The 27481-nt window shown below is 39.2% G+C and overlaps 1 protein-coding gene across 3 annotated transcripts in view; it reads left to right on the top strand.

Moving 5' to 3' along the window:
- The window catches only part of PHACTR2 (phosphatase and actin regulator 2), a 134646-nt gene extending 107703 nt beyond the window's left edge, over positions 1 to 26943 (top strand). For all 3 annotated transcript variants that reach the window (XM_047101800.1, XM_047101799.1, XM_047101798.1), the window contains 2 exons: positions 7086 to 7162; positions 20326 to 26943. In XM_047101800.1, coding sequence (XP_046957756.1) covers positions 7086 to 7162; positions 20326 to 20341 — 93 coding nt within the window. In that variant the 3' untranslated portion in view covers positions 20342 to 26943. The remainder of the gene's footprint in view (positions 1 to 7085; positions 7163 to 20325) is intronic.
- Positions 26944 to 27481: the final 538 nt, after the last annotated feature.

The following is a 27481-nucleotide window of genomic DNA, read 5'->3' as shown; positions in this document are numbered from 1 at the left end:
TTGTGCCGGACTTCTAGGCTGCAGGGGAGATCTACTTGGTCAGTTTTTCTTCTGCAGCCTAGTGTCTGTTCAAGAGCACTTTAAAGGCACATGACTGGCATCTCCCCTGCAGAGCAAACTCTGAGCCCCAGAGCTCAGCCAGAACCCCTCCCTCCTCACATGTGAGGCTCATTATTTTTCCTGTGACATTGTCTCTCCCATTTCTCCTGACACTTGTGAAGCTCTAAAGGACAGCATTTTTAGAACTGGATTTATATTGTAAAATATTTTTCCTTGAAGAAAAATAAGAATCATTTCTTTTAGATTAAAAAAATGTTCCATGCTTTTTAAAGATAGAAGATAGAAAAACACAACAATTTAAAATGCCATTAATGTATAGTATATTGTGTATACACAAATGACTCATGTTTGTCAGCAAAAATCAGAATATTCAAAAATATAAAAAGAAGAAACAACAATTATAATGCGTATCAGTGCATGGTACTTTTAAGAACTTCTAAAAATATTATTTTCTACCTACCTAACACTGAAAAAAATAGTTATTTATTTTCTCTACATGTTAAAAGAGGAATATAATGAAATGGTAGTTATTGCCCAGAGATACTATTAATGGTCTTAGTGTGTTTGTCATCTTAGAATGAAAATAATACATGCTAAACATCATTATTGTAACAAGCATTTCTGGATTTGTGTTGCTTTTTACCTTAAAATAAAACTCTTCATGATATAGAATGATAGGTTAAAGATCATGTATTTTATTCAACGAGTATATATTTTATTCTATAAGTAATGTATTTTATACCAGTTAGGTATAATAATCTGTAATTTAACTTTCATGGTAAAAAAGAGTTTTACTTTTTCACTTTTGAACTATAAATCCCATTTAAAGAAAAACAAATATTGGAATCAAGTATTTCCACCTCTGCTCTCAAAATAAACACTGGACTTCCTGCCTCCTAAAGGGGCCATCCTTCTGTCTCTTCTCCTCCTACTATTTCTTGGCCCCACTAAGATACGACTTTGCATTTAAAAAAATCTTTGAAGTTCAAGTGTGTAAAGAGAAGGGGTCGGGAGGCAGTCAATAACCAATCAAATCTCATTCTGTGAAAACACTGTGGAGAATGCTGTAGAGAATCTCATAAATCCGGTAGCCTTATTAAATTGCTCAAATTGGGAAAGAGAAGTGGTGGGAGAAATGCCTTATTAATTGTGAATTTGAGCTTAATTCACCTTTAAAATACAACTTTCAGGGCACCTGGGTGGCTCAGTCGGTTAAGTGTCCGACTTAAGCTCAGGTCATGATCTCACAGCTTGTGAGTTCCAGCTCCTGTGTCATGTTCTGTGCTGACAGCTCAGAACCTGAAGTCTGCTTCAGATTCTATGTCTCCCTCTCTCTGTGTCCCTCCCCTATTCATTTTCTCTCTCCTCTCTCTCTCTCTCTCTCTCAAAAATAAATACACATTTTAAAAAATTAAAAAAAATAAAATACAATTTTCAATTTTAAAATATATGTACTTGAGTACAGCACTAGAAACAGATACACAAACATAAAGATACAGATGATGTCTATCTGTATCTGTGCTGAAGTGGATAAATGAGCCTTAAGATGACAGAATAGGCAGAGCCAGAGAAGGCCATCAACTTGGCCTTCAAGGTTAACCTGACAGTTGCCATCTCCCTGGGGTAGGCTATGAAGCTCCATGGTACAGAGGAGAGGACAGGCTTTAGAGCTGGGCTTTTAAGGGTTTGATTTCTGACTTGGCCACTTGGGAGATGTTTGACCTTGGCTAAATCATTTAACTTGAGTTTCCTTACTTGTAGAGCCAATTATATCCATCTTGAGAATTAGGTAATGTATTCATGAAGTTCTAGCTCATCAATAAATGGTAGCGCTTACCAGTGTTACATTCATGGGCAGGCTTGATAATCTAAGCTTTGTTCCCCATTGGTGATGTTTTCATTATGCTTTGAAACCTCAGTTTACAGTCTAGTTGAAAATTATCCAGTGAAGGGGCACCTAGGTGGCACAGTCAGTTGAGTGTTGGACTCTTGGTCATGATCCCAGGGTTGTGGAATTGAGCCCTGTGTCAGGCTCTGTGCTGAGTATGGAGCCTGCTTGAGAGTCTCTCTTTCTGTCTCTGTCTTAAAAAATATAAACGAGGGGCGCCTGGGTGGCGCAGTCGGTTAAGCGTCCGACTTCAGCCAGGTCACGATCTTGCGGTCTGTGAGTTCAAGCCCCGCGTCGGGCTCTGGGCTGATGGCTCAGAGCCTGGAGCCTGTTTCCGATTCTGTGTCTCCCTCTCTCTCTGCCCCTCGCCCGTTCATGCTCTGTCTCTCTCTGTCCCAAAAATAAATAAACGTTGAAAAAAAAAAATTTAAAAAAAAAAATATATAAATGAATGAATGAGTGAATGAATGGATGAATGAAATTATCCAGTGAAAGAGAATTGAAAATGCAGATAGTACATGGTTTGCCCTAGAAGTTACTCAGTAATTACTTATATATTAAAACCCTTGTAATAATTAACTGTCCTAGAGGGTGCATGGGTGGCTCAGTAGGTTAAATGCCTGACCTTTGATTTTGGCTCAGGTCATGATCTCATGGTTTGTGAGATTGAACCCTGCAACGGACTCTGTGCTGACAGTGAGGAGCCTGCTTGGGATTCTCTTTCCTTCTCTCTCTGCCTCACCCTGCTCACATGCTTTCTCTCTCTCAAAATAAATAAACTTAAAAAGAAGAAGAAAGGGGCATCTGGGTGGCTCAGTTGGTTAAGCATCTGACTCTTGTTTTCTGCTAAGGTCATGATCCCATGGTTCGTGAGTTTGCACCCCATATAGGGCTCTGCACTGACAGTGCTCTCTCTTTTTCTCTCTCTCTTAAAATAAATAAATAACCTTAAAATAACAAAATAAGAGAATAAAATAGAACTGTCCTAGATAACGGGGACATAAAGATGAACATACTACCCTTCCAGGAATGCACTGTCTAAACAGGTCACAGGAAAGACTGAGATTTTGATTCTCTGCCGAGATATTCTTGGCCTGTTCCTGGTTGTCCTGGCAGCAAAGAAGAGTACACTTACCTCTGCATAGCATCGAGCTTGATGAGTAGTCAAGAAATTCCCTCCTTGTTCCACATCAGATTTTTACCAAAGAAATAAGCAGAAGACATCAAATGATGGGAGCTCTAGTTAATCCTGGCTTCACCGCTCATGCTATTTGAGAAGGCAGCAGGGCCCATATTTTCAAAAATTACCTGATGCTCCTGGCCAGGATGACCCTGGAGCTGACTGGAAGAGATTAAACAGACCTTCCATCACTGGTCATCACTAGTCAATTTTAAACTTCATTTCAGTCATTTTTGTTTCCTCTTTCCTCTCTATTAGTCTCATGGTACCAAAAAATGCTGTGTATTTGCTCTCAGTGCTATGTCCTGGGGTTTGTTTTGTTCCAGTCTTAGAAATACCTGGTTTTGGCTCAGTGACTTACCAGTGTTGGGTCCAGCTCAGCACCATTCAGGCTCCAATCTCACTATAGCAGCCTAGCTGTTTTATCCTGTATCTTTCTACACAATCAGTTCCATTTACATTTATGAGAGAAGTCATTAGGCCTAAACTCTGGCCTCATTTGCATAGAAAGGAGTTAAGATTACTGTACTTGTATTTTCTGAACACAAAGCATCTTTAATCACTCTTTTCCTCTCATAACCTTCTTTAAATAGTAAGAGGAAGCAATTCTTGGAATATAATTGTGTTAGTCCTGCAGTGAATTTTTGAAAGGAGTATTGCATTTCTTTAATTGACTGTAGTCATGTCTTGCTGATAACATATTTCCAAATAATCAGTCCCTAGAATTTCACATCATATTCATTGCCTATAACTGACTCATTATTCCTAATTACAAACCAGCCCACACAACATAGAGACCTGAGGCAATTATCTGGATGACTTAGGCTCTGATGCTCGTTTCATTGGAAAGACTGCGGGACTTGAAGTAAGAAGGCCTATGTATGAGCCCCATCTTTGCCCTTTAACATCCGTTCGATATCTAGCAAGTCACCCTATCTCTCAAGGCCTCCATTTTATCATTTGTAAGATGAGTTAGTGTTCGGGTTATCAACTGTTTAGTGACTTAACCATCTTATTTTGCTCACCACTTCCAAGATGGCTCCCTCACTGTCACATCTGTGCCTTGTTGCTTCTTGGCCTCTGTAGGCACCCACATGGCACCCCATCCTCCCTGGCCTCTTCCTGTACCTTGGCTTTCTCACAGTATAGTCTCTTGAGAGTGGTCACATTTTTTTTTTACATGGCAGCTGACTTCCAGGAAGAAGGAGACAAAAGATGCCAAACCAGTCAAGGGCTACATCCCAGTGTAGCACAACCTCACCTCCTCTGTGTTCTGTTGCTTAAAGTAGTTGCAGGACTCATCCAGATTCAAGGCTGGAGAGACAGACTCTACCTCTTGATGGGGGAATGACAAAGTCACATTGCAGATGTGCATATGGGATATGCCCAAGAGTCTCAAACTGAATTTCTCAGGAAAAATGCATATGTATATGGTTATAAGTGAATTGTAAATGTTACTAATGTAAGGGATGTGTAGCATACAATTTACAATTAAAAATAAACCATATGGTACTCTTTTTTGTAGATTCTATATCCCAATTGATTCTAAAAGAATGCTTTCACTGACTTTTGCCAGACTCTTAGATCAGTAGCCAACCTACTATTGAGAATAAGGACGTTGCCTTATTTGTCTTTTAGTCTCGTTCAGTGACATTATCTTGCACATAGTAGACTCTCCAAATAACAGTGAAAGAACTGTTAGTCACAGTCATAAACTAAAATTTAGTTCATCTTTCAGAAGTTTCACAATAATGACATTTTATTGATACTTAGTGTGCAAAGCACTTTCACATATGCTCTTTTTTTAAGTATATAATTTTAAGTATATTCTATAAGTATAAACTCCATGAAGACAGAACTTTTTGTTTTCTTTTTTTTTTTTAGTTTTAGAGAGAGCATGAGCAGAGGAGAAGGATGGAGGGAGAGAGAAAGGGAGAAAGAGAGAGAGAATCTTAAGCAGCCTCCACGCTCAGTATGGAGCTTGACGTAGGACTTGATCCCCCATCCCTGGGATCATGACCTGAGCTGAAATCAGAAGTCAGACACTCAACTGACTGAGCCACCTAGGTGCCCCACACGTATGCTCTTAATCGAGTCTTGTAATACTGTAAGGAATTCCCATTCCCATTCCCCAGAGGGGAAAACAAGTTTTGGAGCAAAATAATTCACTGAGGGCCACTGCTATTGAAGGCATAAGGGCAAGACTACAACCCATGACTTCTGACACCAAGTGTACCACTTTGTACTTCCTCTACAGAAATCTTAAATTTGGAGGAGAAAATGAAAATGAACATGGAGATGGGATTCTCTGCCACTCTCTATATTAAAATACTTCCTTTCAAGGAAGTCTTGCCGATTGCTAATTGGCAATTTGTATAGGGTATGTTCACTATTTCAGCTCCTGGTTTAGGTACCAGTATTTACAGTGAGTACAACAAAATACCCTCAGTGTTGATTTCTCTTGTGAGACAAGATGTATGGTCTTACCACAGGGGACTCAGGCCCACAAATATCTTTCTGCTTGCTTCATCCCTTTCAGAACTCAGTAGCAAGAATTACTTCCACAGTTCCCAGCCACAGGTTCCCTGTAGAAACTAGAGCAGCTGAAGGATGCATGTAGGGAGATGAGACACTCTATGACTACGGGATTTAAATACAACACTGAAAAGCCTGTTGGAGGAAAGCTTGCATATTGCAAAGACAGTCAGTGATGGGAGAAAGCCAGAGAGAGGCCTCCAGGCTTCCTCCTGTCTCTTCCCTTTTTAAAATTCATCATTTTCCAACCACAAAGTAGATTTTCTTATCTCTCAGTCAAATCACTCTCTGTGGTTTGTAGTATCATTCTGTGTTTTGGCTGAAGAGTCCATTTATCATAGAGGTTAGGGTATGGAGATATTTTTATTAATAGTTTTTATTTACAAGAGGGACAAGTTCTTTGTAGAGAAATTAGGAAATAAAGATAAGCAAAAGTTAGGGTGCCTGGGTGGCTCAGTCAGTTAAGTGTCCAACTCTTGATTTTGGCTCAGGTCATGATCTCACAGTTCATGAGTTTGAGCCCCATGTCGGGCTGCACACTGACAGTGTGGAGCCTGCCTGGGCCTCTCTCTCTCTCTCTCGCTCTCGCTCTCGCTCTCGCTCTCTCTCTCAAAATAAATAATTAAAGTGAAAAAAAAAGGATAAGCACAAAGTTGAAAGCAGAAACCATCCATGATCTAGTCACTATTGTTAATAGATAACTCACATTGACATTTTTGTGATTATTTCAGCATTTCAACCTGAGAGACATAAGCATCTCTCCAAATCCCAACATTTACGTGACATGGGTTATGTGTTTGTTAAATAGTAATAGTAATGACATTCTAGTACACATTTTCCGAGCGGCTTTAGGTGCTCTGCTGAAACTTTTCATTCTACTTGTCTGAACTTTCAAAATTTGAGAATAAATAGCACCTGCCTTCTCAGCAGTTCTATGGCAGCTAGTCAAGGCCATGTCGCTGCACATGGTGTGCAATGCAGAACTTTCATAGGGAAATGATAATTGTTTCTGAGAAAGTCTTATGACCTATGCTATCCTGTGGTCATCGAGGGTGGGGGATGTGTGTGACTCACAGACTAGATCCCAGGATGAGTTTAGCAAAGGCCTTTCTCCTCTCCTCTTTGTCAGTGACACTTGAAGGACATCTGACCCTCCTCTTTGTCAGTGACACTTGAAGGACATCTGACCCTCCTCTTTGTCAGTGACACTTGAAGGAAATCTGACCTGGGTTTTTTCTGGCTATAGTGTGATACTACATTTATTGTACCTCTACCAGGTAAAGACCTAGTAGAAATTAGGAATCTCTTTTTGCAAGACATTTATTAAAAGGATGTCTGCTTTGTTGATGCTGTTATGCTAAGAAAATATGTGACCTAAGTACAATTCTGTTTATCTGGGTTTTTTTTTTTTCCCCTATTTAGGCAGCAATAAGGAAGGAACTAAATGAATTTAAAAGCACAGAAATGGAAGTTCATGAAGAGAGTCGACAGTTTACAAGGTAGGTGGGCAAAATGCAATTCAACATATTTTTTGTGTGTATTTTACCACAATTAAAAGTTTTTTTAAGTTTTTTTAATGTTTATTTTTGAGAGAAAGAGACAGAATGTGAGTGGGGGAGGGGCAGAGAATCCAAAGCAGGCTCCGGGCTCTGAGCTGTCAGCACTGAGCCCCACGCCAGGCTCAAACCCACGAGCCGTGGCATCGTGACCTGATCTGAAGTCAAACACTTAACCAACTGAGCCACCCAGGCAGCCCTACAAGTTTTTTTTAAATACAGTTGAGCCTAACACCATCTAACGAACATTTCTAAAATTAAGTCTTTTTTTTTTTTTTTTTTTTCCTACAGAAGTCTGAATCATTCCAAAGGGCTATGTTTGGGTTTCTTTCTTAGCTTTATTTTCTGGGACAGGAGAAACGCATTAGAATCATTTATTCTGTCCTTAAAGAGACTTAGTTGAAGTTTTATGCCCAGAACAGATGCTGGAAAGAGCCACTATGGGCACCTTGTGTCTGCTTTGGGATCACAGTAGACATAACCTAGAGAAGATAGAAACTCAATTTTTAGAAGATTTAACTTAGACTAGGAATCCAGTTTTTACTGGTGCTGTGGAAGATTGCAATAATCCTACTCTTGTAACTCCCGGTACCCCCTCGGTTTCAGTTTATTCTTCTGCTGAAACCAGAAGAGACCTGAATGTGATCATATAGTCTGACTACCTGCCCTCCCTCCCCCACACCCCCCCACCACCACTTAACAGGTGTTCTGTTTATTTCTCTGTAATGGATTTATGTGGTCTGGTTTTTTTTTTATAACATGTATATTCGTAAAAATTTGCAAGCCAATTAAAAATTGAATTATTGGGGGGCGGCTGGGTGGCTCAGTCGGTTAAGCATCTGACATCAGCTCAGGTCATGATCTCATGGTTCGTGGGTTCGAGTCCCGCGTCAGGCTCTGTGCTGACAGCTCAGGGCCTGGAGCCTGCTTCTGATTCTGTGTCTCCCTCCCCTCAGCTCCTCCCCTGCTCACACTCTGTCCCTCTCTCAAAATAAATAAAGATTAAAAAAAATTTTTTTTTTTAAATTGAATTGTTGGGGCACCTGGGTGGCTCAGTTGGTTAAGTGTCTGACTTTGGCTCAGGTTATGATTTCATGGTTCGTGGGTTCGAGCATCCCCTGGCTGCTTCAGATTCTGTGTCTCCCTCTCTCTCTGCCCCTCTTCCACTCACACTCTGTCTCTCTCCCTCTCTTAAAAATAAATAAAAACATTAAAATAAAATTGAATTGTTAAAAAACATACCAAGACAGATGATTACATGAAGAAGACCACAGTAGGTCTTTCTGGAAAGCAAATACTGGTTCCCTAGGCGAGAACAGCTTCTGCAGGACAGCCATATATTATGGTGCTGCTCTGTCTGCAGTGGCTCCTGTCGGTGGTGCTGTTCCATGCTGAGCATGTCCTACGATAAAGAAAGTCATGGTACAACTTCATAATTTAATAGCAAATCCCTTCCCTAAAGTTGATGGGGGCCTCCTTGCTCCAAAGCTATTGCTTCTGTGATAATGTCTGGCCTGCAGAAGAAATTCCCCCTTTCTCCTAGGGGAGATTTATTTGTTTTGGTTCCTCCCATATCATGTTTATTTGTAAATGCATTCGGGGCTTTTAGCCATCTGAATGTGTAGGATTTGTCTCTATCTGAGGGCTGCATCCTCTCCTGATCTACTCTTGGGCCAGTCACACGCCCGTATCAAGCCAGACCTATTTGTCCCCTCCTTTTCTCCCTTCCACTCTGAGGTCAGGGAAAGTTCATGCTGATATTTGACACCTGTGGCCATACTTCTCCAGTAAAGTTGATCATAATAAGGTGGCTGAATATTTATGGTGACATCTAGTTGGCTGGGACCTCCGGGTAACTGGAAGGACAGCATGCACATGTACTTGTGCTTTTGAGTCCTGACCCCCGAGATATAGTGACTACACTCAACCTATTCTTTATCATTCAGGATAGCTTTACTTCTGTGTGTTTTTCCTAGAAATCATAGAAATCCTGATTACCTCATTTTTATTTGATGGCATTATATGAAGAATAAACTACAAAGGAAAATAACCAAATTTTAAAAATGCATTTCTTTGGAAGTTCTGTTTATAAACAAAAAAAATTTATACTGAAGGAGGTCCTTTCTCTTCTATTGTGTGCTATGAACAAGTTTTTAAAAAGGAGGCTGCAAAGAGAGTAAAGGTCATTTATTTTTTGCATATGTATTTGTCATGGACCAATATATTCTAATTAAGCATTCAAACAATACAAAAATCCATCCATGAAAAAGGAAAACTCCCTTCGCTCCATCCTTCCCCAGCTTCATTCCCATTCTCGTAGGTAATCACCAGGAGAAGTTTGGTGTAGGTAGATCCATCTGGTCACTTTTCTGTGCATTTGCAAACATGTATGGATACTTATGATTTATGTGTACATACACATATGCCTTTATGTATCCCTTCTGAGTCACACACAAAACAGGATCTAGAAAATCTTTCCATATTAGTGTGTACCTCATTCACTTGAATGACTTTATGGCCTTTTGTAGATAATATACCATAAGTTATTGAACAATTATTCTATTGATGGGTGTTATGGAATTTGTAGTGTTTCATTAGGAAAGCAATGCTGCCTTGACTTTCTTTGTAAATATATCCTGACACATAGATGCCAGTATTTCTGTAATAGTCCCGTGAGTAGATTTGCTAGGTCACTGGCGATATATTTTTTACATTTTGGAAGATGTTATTCTGTAACCTGCAGTTTATGAGCATACCTGGTGTATCACCTTCATCAGCACTGGTGGGGCAGGACAGGGGTGGTGGTGAGGGGTCTATAGTCTAAAGAATGAACAATAATATCTTATTTCATTGATTTCTATAAGGTTGGGTATCTTTACATATCTTTATTGACCATTTACATTTTTTATTTGCTTTTACTAGTTTTCTTTTGGGTGTCTCTTTCATATGGATTAGTAATTAGATATTACTTAGATATTGTGGATATTGGCTCTTTATTACATATGTTACTATACTTTGCCCCGATTTATTCTTAACTTTTTAACTTTTTTTAATGGTCTTTTATTTAACTCTTTGCATATTCAAATATGTCTGAATTGTTACTTTTACTTCATTGTTCTGTATCTTAATGGAGAAAGGCCAAGATTAGAAATCTATTATCTTCAGTTCTTATATATGCCTTTTTTTTTTTTAACTTAGATCTTTAATCCATTGGGCATTTATTTGGATATATGATTCAAGAGAGTAACTAACTTTACTTTGTTCTAAATCAGTAGTCAGTTGCCCCATTTATTTCCCCCTTGATGTGAAAGTCTTCTTTTAATATACACATGGATCAGTTCCTGGATTCTTTTTTTTTTTTTTTTTTTAAGTGGGTTCTGCACCCAATGTGGGACTTGAACTAACAGCCCTGAGATCAAAAGTTGCATACTCCCCTGGCTGAGCCAGCCAGGTGCCCCCAGATTCTTTATTATGCTCTAGTGAGTTATTGTCTATCTTTGCACTGTGTCACACTGTTTAATTAGAATAGATTTGTGATGTGTTTTTATATCTGATGGCATATTTTTCACCTTCAAAATTCCATTGGCTACTTTGCTGTATTTACTCATCTACAGAAATTTAGAGTGTACTTATTATATACTATAAAAGTCTATCGATATCTTTATTGTTTAAGTAAATATTAATAGATGTAAATAGGGATGAGCTGCATTTCAAGAGAAAATTATAGGCTTCTTTTTTTTTACGGTAACAAAGGTAAGCTTTAAAAGTTTTCCAAAAAATATATTGATTAACACTCTTTAAAATGTCTATCCAGATAAAGAAAAATTAAATATTCATAGCAGTAAGATAAATATGCCTTGCTTAAGTACTCTTTAAAACCTGGCAGCAAAGCAAATGTCTACTGCTATTTTTCCATTAATTTGTATTACATCATTAGAGTTACATTCCAATAGAGAAAAATTTTGGCTCTAAGACTTATAAAAATCTTGCTTATGATTTTCACATTGTTTTCAGTATTTCTTTTAAGAGGAAAGAGGTTTGGTAAACACTGCTGAGTTTAATCAAAATAATGCCAAAATATGATAATGTTTTACATTTAGAAAATCGCTTATGTAGAAGGTGGTGTTACTCTTAGCAGCAGTCACCCTTGGAGGGAGCATACAGGCTGCTGATCATTTCCTAGCCCTTTAAATGCAATCTAGATAGAGAGCAGCTCACTTATTAGCTCTCCTTATTAGTGGCAGACATTATCTCCTTATATCAAGTAAGCCTGCCATTCAAAACCTAAATCTGTTAACTCCCTGTGGATTTAGAGTGGTTAATAAAAGACAGCCCTGCTCCCTCTGCCCGGGCACCTTTTTATCCAGAGATAATCTCCCCCACAGTGATGTATCAGTCAACACTGGAAGGATCCATTCCCATAGAGAGAGCTTCCTTTGCTTCTGTATCTCTGGAGAGATTCACAAAAAGCTGATAACATTGGTTGCCTCTGGGGCGGAGGATTGGTGGGTAGGGGCAGGCATGGGAAAAATTCACTCTTTGAATTTTTGAAATTCAAGAATTTATTATCAAAAACAAATACCTAAAAGAAAAATGAAAGCTCCATTCCCTAAGTTCTCTGTCTGTAGTGAGGATACCATCATGGTAGCTTTCCTTGAATAATGTGCTAGCACTAAATTCGTTGTGACATTCCTGTTATTGGTGTACCCAGAAAACACCTCTGAAACCTCCATCATGGAATATATTCTGTGACATGTTGGATCTGTAGTGGTAAAGAATTGCAGTGATTCACTCTTTCATCTAATTCCCCAAATTTCTCCCCGTGTATTTTGGATGGCTCTCTGGCGTTGCAATGCCTTCTGGGGCCATGTGACAAGGGGGAGGACTAGTGATCCCCGAGACAATTCATCCTGTGGCCTGAGAGGTACCAAGCTCTCACATTGGCTTCTTAGAACACTTGCTGCTTGTCTGGCCACATCGTCTATTTTCTGCCACCAGCAGCTTCCCGCCCAGGTCACTGTTCAAAATCCAGAAGACTGAAGGGCTGCGTATTATTTAATAGGATTATTGCATTCTGGAAGAAGACCACCATGGCGAAATAAAGCTGCTTCCCTTTCCATAGTAAATGGCATTTCCGAAATTTAAAATGATTTCCTAAATTATAAAGACAAATGGTATGAAAGGTCAAATTGTCGTTGAAAACTAAATTTTAAAATAGTTATAGGGGCGCCTGAGTGGCTCAGTCGGTTGAGTGTCCGACTTTGGCTCAGGTCATGATCTCGCGGTTCGTGGGTTCGAGCCCCGCGTCGGGCTCTGTGCTGACAGCTCGGAGCCTGGAGCCTGTTTCGGATTCTGTGTCTCCCTCTCTCTAACCCTCCCCTGTTCATGCCCTGTCTCTCTCTGTCTCAAAAATAAATAAACGTTTAAAAAAAAAAAATAGGGGCGCCTGGGTGGCGCAGTCGGTTAAGCATCCGACTTCAGCCAGGTCACGATCTCGCGATCCGTGGGTTCGAGCCCAGCGTCAGGCTCTGGGCTGGTGGCTCAGAGCCTGGAGCCTGTTTCCGATTCTGTGTCTCCCTCTCTCTCTGCCCCTCCCCCGTTCATGCTCTGTCTCTCTCTGTCCCAAAAATAAATAAACGTTGAAAAAAAAATTTAAAAAAAAATAGTTACAGCTAGCTGAGGGGTAAGATTATGAGTCATTGTAATCTTCTTCTGGGTATTCTCTTTTCCAGAATTTTTTTGTATCCACATGGATTAGATTTATAATCAAGGGAGAATATTACTTTTAAAAAGTAAACTTTAAATTTAGTAAGTAAGAGTATTTTTTAGAGTGTGAGGTGTAAAATCCATGTATGTGATTTTATTAGCTTATAAATTATTTACTTGTTTTATTAAAGCAAAGAATCATTGAATTGACAGTCTTAGCATCAAAGTGAGTCTCAAGATCATTGGCATATTGTCAAGTGGAAAATCGGGATACTGATAAAGCTATGAATAGCAATAGTATGTTTTATTTAAAATTCAGATGGATAGAGGGGCGTCTGGGTGGCTTAGGCAGTGAAGCGTCTGCCTCATGATTTCAGCTCAGGTCATGATGTCACGGTTCATGGGATTGAGCCCCACATCAGGCTCTGCGCTGATAGTGCAGAGCCTGCTTGGGATTCTCTCTCTGTCTCTCTCTCTCTCTCTCTCTCTGTCTCTCTCTCTCTCTCCCCTCGCCCCTATCCTGCTTACTCTCTCCCTCAAAATAAATAAAGAAACTTAAAAAAAATTTTTTTTAATTCAGATGCATAGAAAAAAATAGGAAATAACATCCAAAAACTCTTAACTGTTTATTACAGAATGGAGTTATAGGCTTTTTTTTTTTTTCTCTACTTTTCAAACACTCTTAATGTGGTTAGGTTGAGGTATGTCTGTGGGTGTGGGCATGTATATTTAAAGTGACTATCTCCTTCTATACCATTTTGAGTGATTACTATCCTATGTAGATTTACAGATAAAGCAAACTGATTTTTCAACTTTTAGATACGCTTATCAAAATGTGACACGGCAAGAATTACACGTGGGACCCCAATCAAAATTAAATCAGGGGCGGGGCACCTGGATGGCTCAGTTGGTTAAGCCTCAGACTTCAGCTCAGGTCATGATCTCACAGTTTGTGAGTTTGTGAGGTTGAGCCCTGCATCGGACTCTGTGCAGACAGATCGGAACCTGTTGCTGCTTCGGATTCTGTGTCTCCCTCTCACTCTGCTCCTCCCCCACTCACACGTGTGCTCGTTATCTCTCTCTCTCTCTCTCTCTCAAAACTAAACATTGAAAATAAAAATCAAATTAAATAAGGGGTCCTCCACTGAGGAATGAGAAAGCTGCTTTTGCAGTGCTGTTCTCTTCCGTGGGTGCTCCATTTACCTGGACAGAACCTAAAAAGAGCTGCAGAAATGCAGCTTTAACCACCAGACTTGGAAGCAATTGGCTCAGTATTTGGAACAATAAAAGCCCATCCAGCATGTGATCTGGCTTCTCAGGTAGAACTAAGAGCTGTGGTTTAGGAGAACCTGCTCATGTTTAAAGCATATGTGCCACGACCTTGAAACCCTTTTAAATAAAGGAGAAATGCATTATTCAGGATTTCTGTGTATGTCAAACACGGAAGTATAGGAAAAGTACACACAAATTACATTTGTGAGTAATTTTATTATTTTCTATTATCTGAATGAATTTACAGGAAGGTGAGTAAGTTTGTATGTATTAATTTGTGGAGGAATCACCTTTATGGAAAAGAATGATCTTTACCTGAATCCCATGACTTAAAAATAGCTCCCCCTCTCGGGGCACCTGGGTGGCTCAGTCGGTTGAGTATCCAACTTCGGCTCAGGTCATGATCTCACGGTCCGTTGGGTTCGAGCCCCAGGTTGGGCTCTGGGCTGACAGCTCAGAGCCTGGAGCCTGCTTTGGATTCTGTGCCCCTCTCTCTGTGCCCTTCCCCCACTCATGCTCTGTCTCTCTCCCTCTCTCTGTCAAAAATAAACATTAAAAAATATTTTTTTAAATAACACCCCCTCTCATTCACTTCCTCTCAACAGTATGAAAATAAGAAAAATGTATTCCAGTTTTAATAAGAAAAACACGGGGGCGCCTGGGTGGCTCAGTGGGTTAAGCGTCCGACTTCAGCTCAGGTCACCATCTCGCGGTCCATGAGTTCGAGCCCCGCGTCGGGCTCTGGGCTGACAGCTCAGAGCCTGGAGCCTGCTTCCGATTCTGTGTCTCCCTCTCTCTCTACCCCTCCCCCGTTCATGCTCTGTCTCTCTCTGTCTCAAAAATAAAAACGTTAAAAAAATTTTTTTTAAAAGAAAAGAAAAAAAATGTAGGTAACTTCAATTTTGAGTCCTAGGAGAGCTCAGAAAAAAAAGTGGACCAGGAGTTTCAGTGTACTTCAGGCACAATCACAATAAATCTATTTATTGCTCCATCAGTTGGAAGCCTAAAGCCAAACTGTCATCTTGTCAGAGAGGCAGACTTCTCAGGAGGTAAAGCTGAACTTCTCACATTTCAAAAATGAATGCAAACCACTGAGTTGTAACAAACGTGAGAGCAATTTGCATTTTTAGTACCTCTAACCAGAGAATTTTGGAGCTGAATTGGAAGAAAAGATGCCGCCTTTAAACAGAATATAGGGGGCGCCTGAGTGGCTCAGTCGGTTGAGCGGCCGACTTCGGCTCAGGTCATGATCTCAGGGCTTGTGAGTTCGAGCCCCGCATGGGGCTCTGTGCTGACAGCTCAGAGCCTGGAGCCTGCTTCGGATTCTGTGTGTCTCTTTCTCTCTCTCTCTGCCCCTCCCCGCTCATGTTCTGTCTCTCTCTCTGTCAAAAATAAATAAACATTAAAAAAAATAAATTAAAAAAACCCGGAATATAAATGTCCTTTTCTGATTGGATAGTGCAAGAAAATATATGAGGTTTTGTTTTTAGTTTTTGTTTTATTTGTTTGTTTATTTATTTATTTTTTACCAGATCTGGCAGTCCATATGAAGAGAGGGTACATTCTTTTTTTTTTTTCAATTTTTTAATGTTTGTTTATTTTTGAGAGCGAGACAGAGACAGAGAATGAGTGGGGGAGGGGCAGAGAGAGAGGGAGACACAGAATCCAAAGAAGGCTCCAGGCTCTGAGCTGTCAGCACAGAGCCTGATGCTGGGCTTGAATTTACAGGCTGTGAGACCATAATCTGCACCGAAGTCGGATGCTTAACCGACTGAACCCCCCAGGGCCCCCAGAGAGGGTACATTTCTGACCCCTGGCTTTGTTAGCATATTATTGCCTCTTATTGGTTGGTCACCTTCTTCTCTTAGCTGGACCTGGAAGCCATGCTGATGGCCTGTGAGCTTGCATGCAGTGCAAATGTGGAGTTCATTCTCTAATGGGACCCATGGGCAAATAGTGCCTGCAGGAAAAAACAAAAAAGCTTTATGGTGTCCTGCTAATTTCTGGAAATTAAAAGCAGAATGCTTTCTAGGAAAATGCTGGGCTTTAGAAGGTTTTACATCTCTTCTGCTCCACTGACTACTCACTTTGTTGTGCATTTCAATTATTAATTCACCTTCTTCATCCCACAGGCATTACCAGTGGGAAGACCTAGCCCGTCCTGTCATGTTTCCCCATGCTTGTCCTTTGAATCCCGTGAAAATTAGAGCATTGTGGAATGTCTGCTGTACAAAGCCCAGCAAATTAGGAGAGGGCTAAAATAATTGCTCACTTCGATGAGTTTGTCTTTAATTCCTAGAAAAGCTGAACTTTGATGGCTCAAGGTGTGAAGGTCCTGCAGGTGTAGTCTATTTGTCTGTATTGTCACGGCCCCCAGGGCACCCACTTCCCTGGTGTGGTAAGGACAGTGCTTGTGTGTCCTGTGAGGAGGGAGGTTGTACTGCTCATTTCAACCCCAAGGACATCACTGGACTCGCTTTTCTACTAATTGCAAAAAGTTTGTGCTGAGCCCATTGTCCTCGAGTTCCCTTTGTAGCAAAAGGCAGATGTTTTTGAGAGAACAGTGGCAATCAAAGTGTAGCCTGGGATGGGGAACAGGACTTTTTTCTGGTCAAAATTGATCAGAACTAACGGACAGATGTAGAAATCTAACTGATTGCCTCTTCCATTACATTCCACCCAGAGGGCACCAAGAAGACCCTTTGAGTGAAAGTATGAGTGAAGGCATGTTTTGTTCTCACAGTCTGATGTAGGTTAGTTAATAATAGAGTCTGAAGCCTGGAGCCTCCACTTACCAGCTCTGTGCCTTGGGCACATGACTTAGCATCTCTCTGTCTGTTTCCACATCTGTACTGAGGGGATACAGAGGTACATACCTCATAGGATTGTTTTGAAGATGAAACTAGGTAATAATATGTATAGCACTTGGACTTGTGCTGGGCACAAAGTAAACATTAGTACTTTCAGCTGTTATTATCTACCTGTCTTTTATATTTTATATAAAAAGGTTGGTTTAAGAGGTTTTCAATTACTCTTTTGAAATATTTTTGTAGAATTTCTGTGTTTTTCTTCAAGTTATAGTTGACTATTCCTAGAAAGCATGATGGAATGTCCTACCATATTGGGTATCGTAGATTAATATAAATGTAATTGTAGTTAATTAAGGGGGAGCCTCATGATTGGATTCTTCATTTATAAGAATTGTTTAAAGAAAGTTTATCAAATAATTTTCTAAATGCCAGTATAGATGTATTCAGGTTTTTATGCATTCCATAAGTATTGATTGAGCACATAGAGTGAGTCAGACTCTGTTCTGGACCCTGGGAATTTAGAACATGTCAAATAAAGTCCTCACTCTCACATGGTTATGTTCTACTGAGGAAGACAAACCATGACAAGTAAACAAATAAATAAAAATGATAATTTCAGTTTGTGCTAAGTACTATCAAGAAAATGTAAGGGTGCCTGGGTGGCTCAGTCAGTTAAAACATCGGACTCTTGATTTTGGCTCAAGTCATTACCTCACGGTTCGTGACTTGGAGCATTCTGTAGGATGTGTTAGCATCCTAACAGAGCCTGCTTAGGATTCTCTCTCTCTCTCTCTCTCTCTCTCTCTCTCTCTCTCTCTCCCTCTCCCTCCCTCCCTCCCTCTCTCTCCCTCCCTCCCTCTCTTTCTGCCCCTCCCCTGCTGTCTCACTCTCTCTCTCTCATAAATAAATAAATAAATAAATAAATAAATAAATAAATAAATAAAATTTTTAAACAAAAGAGAATCTAACAGGATGCTATTGAAGGGACAAGAGCGAGTGTATAGATAGGATGACAATGAAAGGGGTGTCTTAGGGAATAAAACCTATTGTGTGATTTAGATGACAAGAGGAAGCTGTCAGCACTGTTGGGGGAGAGAAAAACATTCCACCCCCAAAGGGAACCAGCTGATTTCAAAGGCATAGCTAGTGCAAAGGGCCTGAGTTGGTAAGGATTTTGCATGACCAGAAGGCAAAAACAACACCCAGGTGACTAAAACAGGAACGTTGTCTCCCTGTAACCAATGTAGATTCACGTACCTCCCAAAGTTATGGCCAAGGCTGGCAGTACGAATGGAACTCAAAGTGGATACATCCCTACTTTGGTCACAACAAGTTTGCTAACTTTGGAAAGCTTGGTATATCTTATTTTTATTTTGAGTTTTGGAAAGTCAAACATGCAAAAATAATATAACAAGCCCCATGCATCCATCATGCAGCTTTTCCAGTTATCAACTTATAACCAATCTTGTTTCAACTGTTCTTATGGCTTTAATTTTTCACTTTTTTCATGCTTTGATTTTACATGACAACATATTTTAAGTTGTCCAGTGTGCCAGATATCGTATTCCATGATTAAAAGTGATGAAAAGCAAGCCTTTCCTCCATGCCACACAATCTTAGTGGAGGCACACCTACATAAAGATTGTATACCGTGATAAGTAACTGGTATAAACCAAGGGTTATGGGAACACAGAAGAGAAAGGTGATTAATGCTTCCTTGAGAAATGGAGGAAAGGGAGTTTGGAGAACTCACAGAGTGAGATTGCAGGAGTTGGAGATGGGAAGGAAGATAGGACAAAAGGCAGAGCACAGAAGTGGAGAGTATTTGGGGGCTTAAAGTTTTTTTGTTTGTTTGGTTGGTTGGTTTTTGTTTTGTTTTGTTGTTTTTTGAGAGAGAGAGAGAGAGCGGGGGAGGGGCAGAGAAAGGAGGGCAGAGGATCTGAAGTGGGCTCTGCACAGACAGCAGCAAACCCAATTCGGGGCTCAAACTCAGGATCCGTGAGATCATGACCTGAGCCGAAGTCAGATGCTCAACTGACTGAACCATCCAGGCGTCCCCGGAAGTTAGGGTATTTTGGAAGTAGTAATAGAGATCTAGCTAGAAACATGGGTTGGGCCACATCCTGAAAGGCCTCAATCACTACTCTAAGAAATTTAAATTTTATTTCATAGGGGAAGGTGAACAATACAATGATGTTAACAAAGAACTGGAAAGATCAGATTAGTGTTTATGATGATATTGCTAGTGACAATGTGGGGCACAGATCTGATCTCCACATCTCTGAGCCTGGGACAGGAAAATGAATTAGAAGACTCATTTATGAGGACCAGTGAACATTAGATTAGACAAGACAAATGAAATACTAAATAGAATTGCATAAACTTTCTGTGTGGGACCACAGAAATGGGCTGAAGAGGTAGATCAGATAAAATGTTGTAGAGAAGATGACTTTTGACTCTGATCTTGAATATGAAAACATAGATGGGAAACGAAGGGAGAGGATTGCAATATTAGAGAACGTAGCATGTGCACAAAAGCACAGGGCTCCAAAAACACAAGGAGGTTCAGGAACTCACATGGAAGGATGTGAAACCAGCTAACTAGCTAGCTAGCATGCCATTAAAACAGCACTAGCAAAAGATGGGGACACTTTAATGGACTCAAAGACCGTCAGTCGAAGCAAGACTCGGTGACTGATGGGATATGGAGGGTGAAGAAGAGAAATGAGTTGCAAATCTGAGGGTCTTAGACTAAAAATCTTTTAAAAGGTAGATTGTTTAACAAGATGGAACGTGCCAGGGCAGATTTATAAAAAAAGACCATTTGTATAGTTGTGGATATGTTCAGTGGAACATTTAGATGGAAATGCCTGGCAGGTATTCAGAAATTCAGGGTAAGAAAGTAGATTTAGTGTCTTCAGTGGGAGGTGATGAGATGCTGAAGATAATGAAACAGTGACTATTTGTTGATGGTTTCCTTCTATAACTAAGAACCAGGTGTAATCAAATCCTGTATGAAACATCCCACTCAGCTCAGTACAGCTCACAGCATGATGCTTAAGATTTGCTATGTTTTGTATACTGATGGCTCTGTATCCTTGATGATATAACCAGAAAATTTTATAGAGGGGCTGTCTCTGCTTTCCAGCCTAACATTTGTAACAGTATTCTGTTATGCCAGTAATTTATAACAGTAATTCAGTTGGGAGATGTCTAGAGCTCCCTTTAATATAAACATTGCTGCACCTTATTCGGTTTACCAACTGCAGAGTGTATTTCTATACCATAGACTCACAGAGTTTCTGTTTCTTCTGTCAGGTTTCACCGTCCATAAAGAAGTGTGAGACTCTGGAAACATAGACTGGTCATCTTTGGGGGAAGCCTCTCTTCCTGAAAACCTGATATTGCACTGGGATTTGAATGTGTGTGTTTCCGTTTAATTGGGGAAGGAAGTGTATGGAAAGTGCTCCCCACCTATACAGCCCAGATAGGGCCAACAAGCAAAGAGACAGGTGCAGTGACTCTGCTGTCCAGCATGTGTATTGATGGTAAGCAACACCATGGTTATACCAGTTATTCTCCATCAGGAGTTTTAATCAAGGAAGATGAGCAGAAGACAATCGCTGGGTCCCTGTTACCAGAAAGCCAAATTGTAGAGTGCGGGTTAAAGAGAAATGGGGACTGGAATTGCTGGGCACTGGAAAGGGGTAGGGGTTGAAAATCAGAAAAGAAGAGAAATATTTCATTATGTTAATGAAGAAAAGAAAAAAAAATCAAGGCATAAATATTTTTGAAGTAGGCTTTTGGTAGCTGAGAACTTATTAAGGGATTTTGGAATCTAATCACCCAATGTGGATTCCTTAAAGACCGGATCCTAGAAGAATATTCCCGTTTCACCGTTATGTTGGTGCAGTATAGTACCATTATTTTATGTTGTGCCAGTGAATCCAATTGCCAGAAATAAGTCTGAGTGTTTTCATGCATCTTTTTCTTAAATGCAAGAGACGTTTATTGACTCTTAACAAGCATGCCTGCCCAAATTTTGTTGCATGTTTCAAGTAACATAGCTATATACACACTTTTTATTTTTTTATACTCCTTATCTAATGTACCAGACTTCTACAAGGATAACAGGACTGGGAATAAAGTCAGATGAATGTGACCCTGTAAATCTGTAGGAAGCTCTAGAAATAAATCTTTTGGTCTTTCCCTAGCTTGATTATCTTCAAAGTCAAAGCAACCATGCTTGATCTAAGGAAGATAATATTGACAATCACAACACCTTTTTCAAAAAAAAAAAATCTGAATTCAAAGTTAAAACTTAAATGCAAGTGTTCTGCCAGCAGTTATGTCTGAGTGGGCATGGAAAGCACTACTCATTTTCAAGGCTGCATTAAGTTGGATTGCTGCTATTAAAAAAATTAAGTACATGGATCAAAAAAATACTCATCCAAAGGCTTAAAAGAACACAGGGAATTTCCGCTAAGTGGCGAGTGAGGAGGACCTCATTTTATATTTAAAGAGTCTGCAGATTACATCCGTAAATATAGCATTGACTTTCAGTGCAAAAGAATCAGTGAGCTTAAAGTTTGGAAGGTTTCTCTGGGAGTCTACACTCAGTATTGAGACACCCTCAATTGCCATCTTGCCGTTTTTCATGGAGTCACAGGCACAGCATGGCTTCTGCTCCCAAACACATATGATCAGATGTAAATACCCCTTGCATTTAATTGTTCTTTCATGATTGTTTTGTGCTCCTTGTATTAAAAACACATGAGACATATAATAACAAGACAGGACACGGTAGACTTTATTTTATTCTCAGCGCTCAGGCTGAAATTTTCTGAAATGTTTCTGGTTCATAATATGGAAGACTGTAATTTGCAATTTCAACCAAAATAGCAAACATTTAATCTGGGGGATAAGTTTGGATCCTGTCGTTCATTTGTATTTTACAGAACCACTTGAAATTGAATGATTTTGCTTACAAATAAAAACTTTTAGCCCCAGTTGGCCTATTACAAAAAGCTGGGACCATTTTATAACCAAGAAAAGAAGTTGCCCTTCTTCCTGCACTCAGCTGTGTGCACTAAAAAACCCAGATTCTTCACTGTTGTCATTTTAGTACTAGTACAAGATGAACTTTTGCTTTTGAAGAAAAAAAAAATTCTGCATGCCCAAGTGTTTTTTCTTTCTGGCTGAAAGGTTTGCCCGTGTCACGGTGCTTCGATCCAGCCATGGGCATTAAGTTAGTGCTGATTCTTGCCCAAGTCCTCCCTTTCCTTATAACATTATGAGATGATCACTTTTGTGTCTTGGGAAAAAGTCCAAGGAATGTAATGTTATTTTAATTTTCTAATCTTTAAATATTACCTTAATTTCTAGTCACAAGGCCTCTATAAAATGCTAAATATAAGACATTTATCACTGTTTTGGCACTCGAGATACAGGTCATGGCAAGTCTCTATTTGGTTGATAAAAGGAACAATTTTTTCCCCATTCGTGGTGCCTGTGATGCAGTTTTTAAATAATCTACAATGAGATGCACCCAGTTCAAAAATGACACTCTGGTCCTTCAGTATACTGTCTCGCTAGTACGATAGGTCAGATTTATGAACTACTCATACTTTTTCTTCATACCGATTGACACATTTAGAGAAAAGTTTACAAGTTAGAGAGAAATGAAAAAGCCAAAAATACTAGCACCGCTAGTCTAATATTTAAGAACCACCAATTATGTCATGAGAATGATTCTTTAAATAAAAAGCTGTGGAAACAATCGAAGGGTTATGAGCTAACCTGTATTTTGCAGAATAAGGTTCTATATTAATAGCTAATTTGAGGAGACGGAAACACTGCATATTCACCTGGCAGCCCATCCAGAGGTCTCTTGTCTGGAAGACCCAAAAGAATGCAAAGTTGTGGACCACCCTATGCCCAATGCCAGCACTTCTGCTGTCCAACCAATAAGCTGCAATTCTATGAAGAAAATAAATATGTGCACGAATCGGGCTGTTGTAGCACAAACCAGGCTGTTCCCTACTTAACGTGAGACATTAGGCTGACATAGAGGAAATGAGTTTTCCTGAGTCCCCAAGATATGATTAGGGAAGCAAACAAACCCATATCCAGGAAGATCCCAGGCAGGAAAGAACAAGACAGACTGTAAAACACAAAGGGGCCATCTCGGTCTTTTGAAAAATCAAGCAAAAGAGCATTAACATTAAGGTTGTGAGAAGACGCCATGGGCTTTATCAGCTTCTCCATGGTCTGACAAAATTAGTCCTCTGGTGATCAGAGTGAATTTAAAGCAGCCCTGCCTGATAATTCCCTGTGTATGTGAAATGTCTTGCATTTTTTATGTTTGATATGATTTACCTTTATGTTAATTCCTTAAATTATTTAAACTAAATCTATAATATTCAGAGGACCATTTTGGGTATCTGAATAGCTGTTCTAAGTGGAAGAAAAAGCAAACTCATCCATCTTCTCTGATTTACCCAGAAAAGCAGACTTTCTGGTTTCATTTTCATCTCCTTTATTAGCATAATGATTGTAGTCACTTATCTTTCTCTAACGTTAGTAAATATATTTCTGTTAGAAACTTCTGAAATGTAAGTGGAAATCTATTTAAGACAGTAAAGGAATTGAATGCACCCTTGAAAGTCATCAAATATTGAAAATGAGAGATAATTTCTTAAAACCTGTAATTTGGGTTTCACACCCTGCAGTTAATTCAGTGCTGCATTGGTACTTTGAAAACATACAGTAGCTTACACTTAAAAGAGAAAACAGTCTTCATTAACGCTGCGTATCCTGATACATACCACGTTTTAACACGTAACAGGCGTTGTGTTTATACTCAATAGTCAGACACAGCTTGCAAAAATGATACCGTATTCGCAATAGAAGACAACTTTGCCTACCACATAGTTGTAGGTGCACATTTAAAGAGTGAAAATGCTCTATTCCTCCTTTCTTGCTCAAAAATTTCTTCAGTTTATTATTCTTTAAGTGGTCCCAGCAGCACATTAAACATAGTGAGAAGCCTTCCTCAAAAATAGGTGAGATGGAAGAAATATACGATTATGTCATTTTCATCAATATGGTAGCTGAAGCATTTCTAAATTCCAGCCATATTATTACCCCTAACCTTACTAGTGAAAGTATATAATTTGTGACAGGAATTAATTTCTTCACATCATTGGAGTATGTTGTGAGCAGTAAGGAGCCACTAGGATGCAGTTTATTTGCAGAGTTGTCCCTTGGCCTCTTGAAATGGGTTATGTTCCACTATTGAGTATTTGCTGTCTTCTTATTGGCAGGGTGTATCACACTGTTTTGCTTGGCAAAGCAGAATGAACTTCTGGAACTGAAATATGTCCTAGAGGGGAATGCCATGGCAAAAGTCATCATCAAATTAATAGGACCATTTTTCTGAGAGAAAACTTATCTTTAGGTAGTTCAAATTCAGATTTCCAAGAGCTTGGCAGTGACCAAAGGCTGGTGGGGACAAAGGTAGAATACTCCCAAACCATTCTCACTTTCACTTTCCTTTTACTTTCGGTAATAATTAAGCATAAGCTTTATATGAAAATGGGAACCACCATCACATTTCTAGAAACCAATGGAAGCATATCTCATAAGGTCATTTCAAATTAACAAATCTCATATACATTCTGCAAGATTTCTGGCATAAAATAAAATAAAATAAAATAAAATAAGAGAATCCTGTGGCAGCTATTCTCACCAAAAACCAACCCTACCGGCGAGGGTCATTTTTAGCAATGCTAGGATTTACCGCACAAAAAATGTCATCCAGCTTGTCACGTTGCTCGTGCAAGGTGCCCCTATGTGCAGAGCACTGTTGATCAGTGTTTCTCAGTGAGGGTGCCTTTGACATTTGGAGCTGGGCAATTCTTTGTTTACAGAAATGTTCCCCACGTTGCAAGACGTTTAGTATCCTAAGCCCCTGCTAACTAAATGCCAGTAGCATGCCCAGTCACTGTAAAACCAAAAGTCAGAAGCCCTCCCCAGTGTTCAAATGCCCTCCTAAGGCCGTACCACCTTCCGTGAATACCCCTGTCTAGTGCAGTTTGAGGACACACAGGGAAACTACCTATTTCAAAATATCGTCCTGACTGCCTTGCATTACTTTGGGCCCTGAACAGTTTCCTTCCCTTTTATTTTTCAAGGTTTCTGCTCCAGGGAAGCTTTAGTTTGCCAGTTCTTCAGGGAGGAGGTTGTCGGGCAGCCTTGGCAGTTCGAGCGGGCATAGTCACTTGGCTGGTCCCTCTTCTGTTCAGGAGAAATTTCAGATGAAACAAAGTTTCTTCTCGGTTTTGGTCTCACAGTTTCACTTCAGAACTACACTGTTGATCACAATCTTTGTCAGTGTCATGAGGATTGAATTGTACGGCTTAATACACAACTAACAATCCACATAAACAAAGCCTGTGGTCCATGAAAATCACCGGTAGATTTCACCTGGTAAGGTACATCCCTTGAGTTACAAAGTAGTCACCTCTTTCCCCTCTTAAAAGAGCATTGAATCTACATGCGAATGCTCGAATTCTCCCTGTATAAACATAGTCATGCAGTTCAATTTTACTAAAATTCTGAAGTATGAAGGAAGCGTGGATTAACTGGATGGCATATGTATTGTTCCTACTTCGATGATGGTCATACACAAAACAAGATGAATTTTACCTAGGTGAAACATTATTAAACTATGTGAACGATACATAAACATACTTATTCTCTGTCACTTTTTATCACCAAAACTGAGTAGTAAATATGTCCTGAAATAATATGCATGAATGGTGGCTTATAGAATGGAATAATTTAGCCACTAAAATTTTTTTAAATATTAAAATTTCTAAATAATCTTTTTCGAGACAGAGCAACTCAGAGTCGATAAAGGTGATTATATTGTGAAGATTTAGATGGTGCTTAAGAATTCTTAGCTTGTTAAATACCAGTATTTTTTTTTCTTTTTAAGAATAAATTAAAGGGAGTAAATGAGGCAGAATGCCACTGCACCCTCAGGTCAATTTCATGATATATTAAAATGCCAATAATATTTGTGCCACTTGCCAATTTAGGGGACTTTTCCCTTACTGGATGCTTTTATTATAGTTTAACTGTATCATTACATTGCTTCGAGAGCCTTCACAAAGAGATGTCACCATTGCAGTGCTAACTAGCATTTGAAAACAATCCGAATAAATCTAGGGTCAAACCACTTTCATTACTTAAAATATAGGCACTAATTTTTATTTTTATTTTTTTTAATATTTCTTCTGTGGCTTAGAAATGTGCCAGTGTTCCAAACATTCTGCACCAGTTTCACCAGATGTAGTACCTAGCAAAAACCTAACCTGTCATTTTTTTCTGTGTTAATAGTGACCTTCAAATAAAGCACTATATGCATTCTTTTGTTATTTCAAGCTTTGGTTTAAGTGGTTAAGAGTGGTAAGCTGTGATCATTATCAGACTGACTGAATGATTCCTGATTTCCAGTGAGTGATCTAATTCTACATATGACACAGGTACAATATCTGTGAGTTGTAAATAACTGGAACTATACACTGATTAACATGACAGTTTCTCTTTTTGTTGTTGTTGTTCTTGATCTGTACTGTATTATAGTATGTGGGTAGAAATACCTCCAAGTATACACAGATATGTATATGTATTCCACTATTGCAACCTGAAAGACAGACTATGTATTATCTTTTTTTATTCCTTACTGGTGTTTGTGTTATTTAAAAAGCAAAATTATGCTCTACTTAGTTGTATAATATTATAGGATACTTTGCTGTGCACAATTCCAAGTGCCTTAGAACATTGTTTAGCTTTCTTAAGTATATATAAATGCATATATGTATAAAATTGGGAAAAGTTACCTCAATAAAATCATTGGGAAATCCCCAACTTTAGTTTCTTCCAATTCTATTGTATTGAGATAGTGCTCGGTATTTTTTAATTAAAAGCTCCCTGAGTTCTCCCCTGTAAAGCAAGAATAAGATAGTTCTTCTAATTGTTTATTATTCCAACTGCACCTAATTCAAAGATTTCTGTATGTAAGGTCTTGTGATTTGTACTTTTTATTTAAAATATCTAAGAATTACTGCGCGAAACAGCAACTTACAGTATATTTTTAAAACTTGCTTTTTTTTTTATATCTGAGGATATTTGATGTTGATGTTTTTATTGACATTATACTGTATAAAAATAAAAGCTAGTCCCTTTAGAGTTTATAATACAGAAAATAAACAAACTTCCTCATTATGCTTACTATTTAATGTATTATAAGCAAAGAGAGGTTGGCAGCATATTTTGGCCAAAGAAGGAATTGGAATATATTTATCACTTTTTCAACAGTGGTTACAAATTGTAACTTAGCCTCCCTCAACTCTGGGATAAGGGCAAAGGTATGAGAGGAAAGTTGACAAGCAATTTGTGTATCATT

This window comes from Lynx rufus, unplaced genomic scaffold (assembly GCF_022079265.1).
Source record: "Lynx rufus isolate CCGP_SWC_20201006 ecotype Redwood Valley unplaced genomic scaffold, mLynRuf1.p SCAF_6, whole genome shotgun sequence".
NCBI classification, from domain to species: domain Eukaryota; kingdom Metazoa; phylum Chordata; class Mammalia; order Carnivora; family Felidae; genus Lynx; species Lynx rufus.
This window is presented reverse-complemented; position numbering and strand designations above follow the sequence as displayed.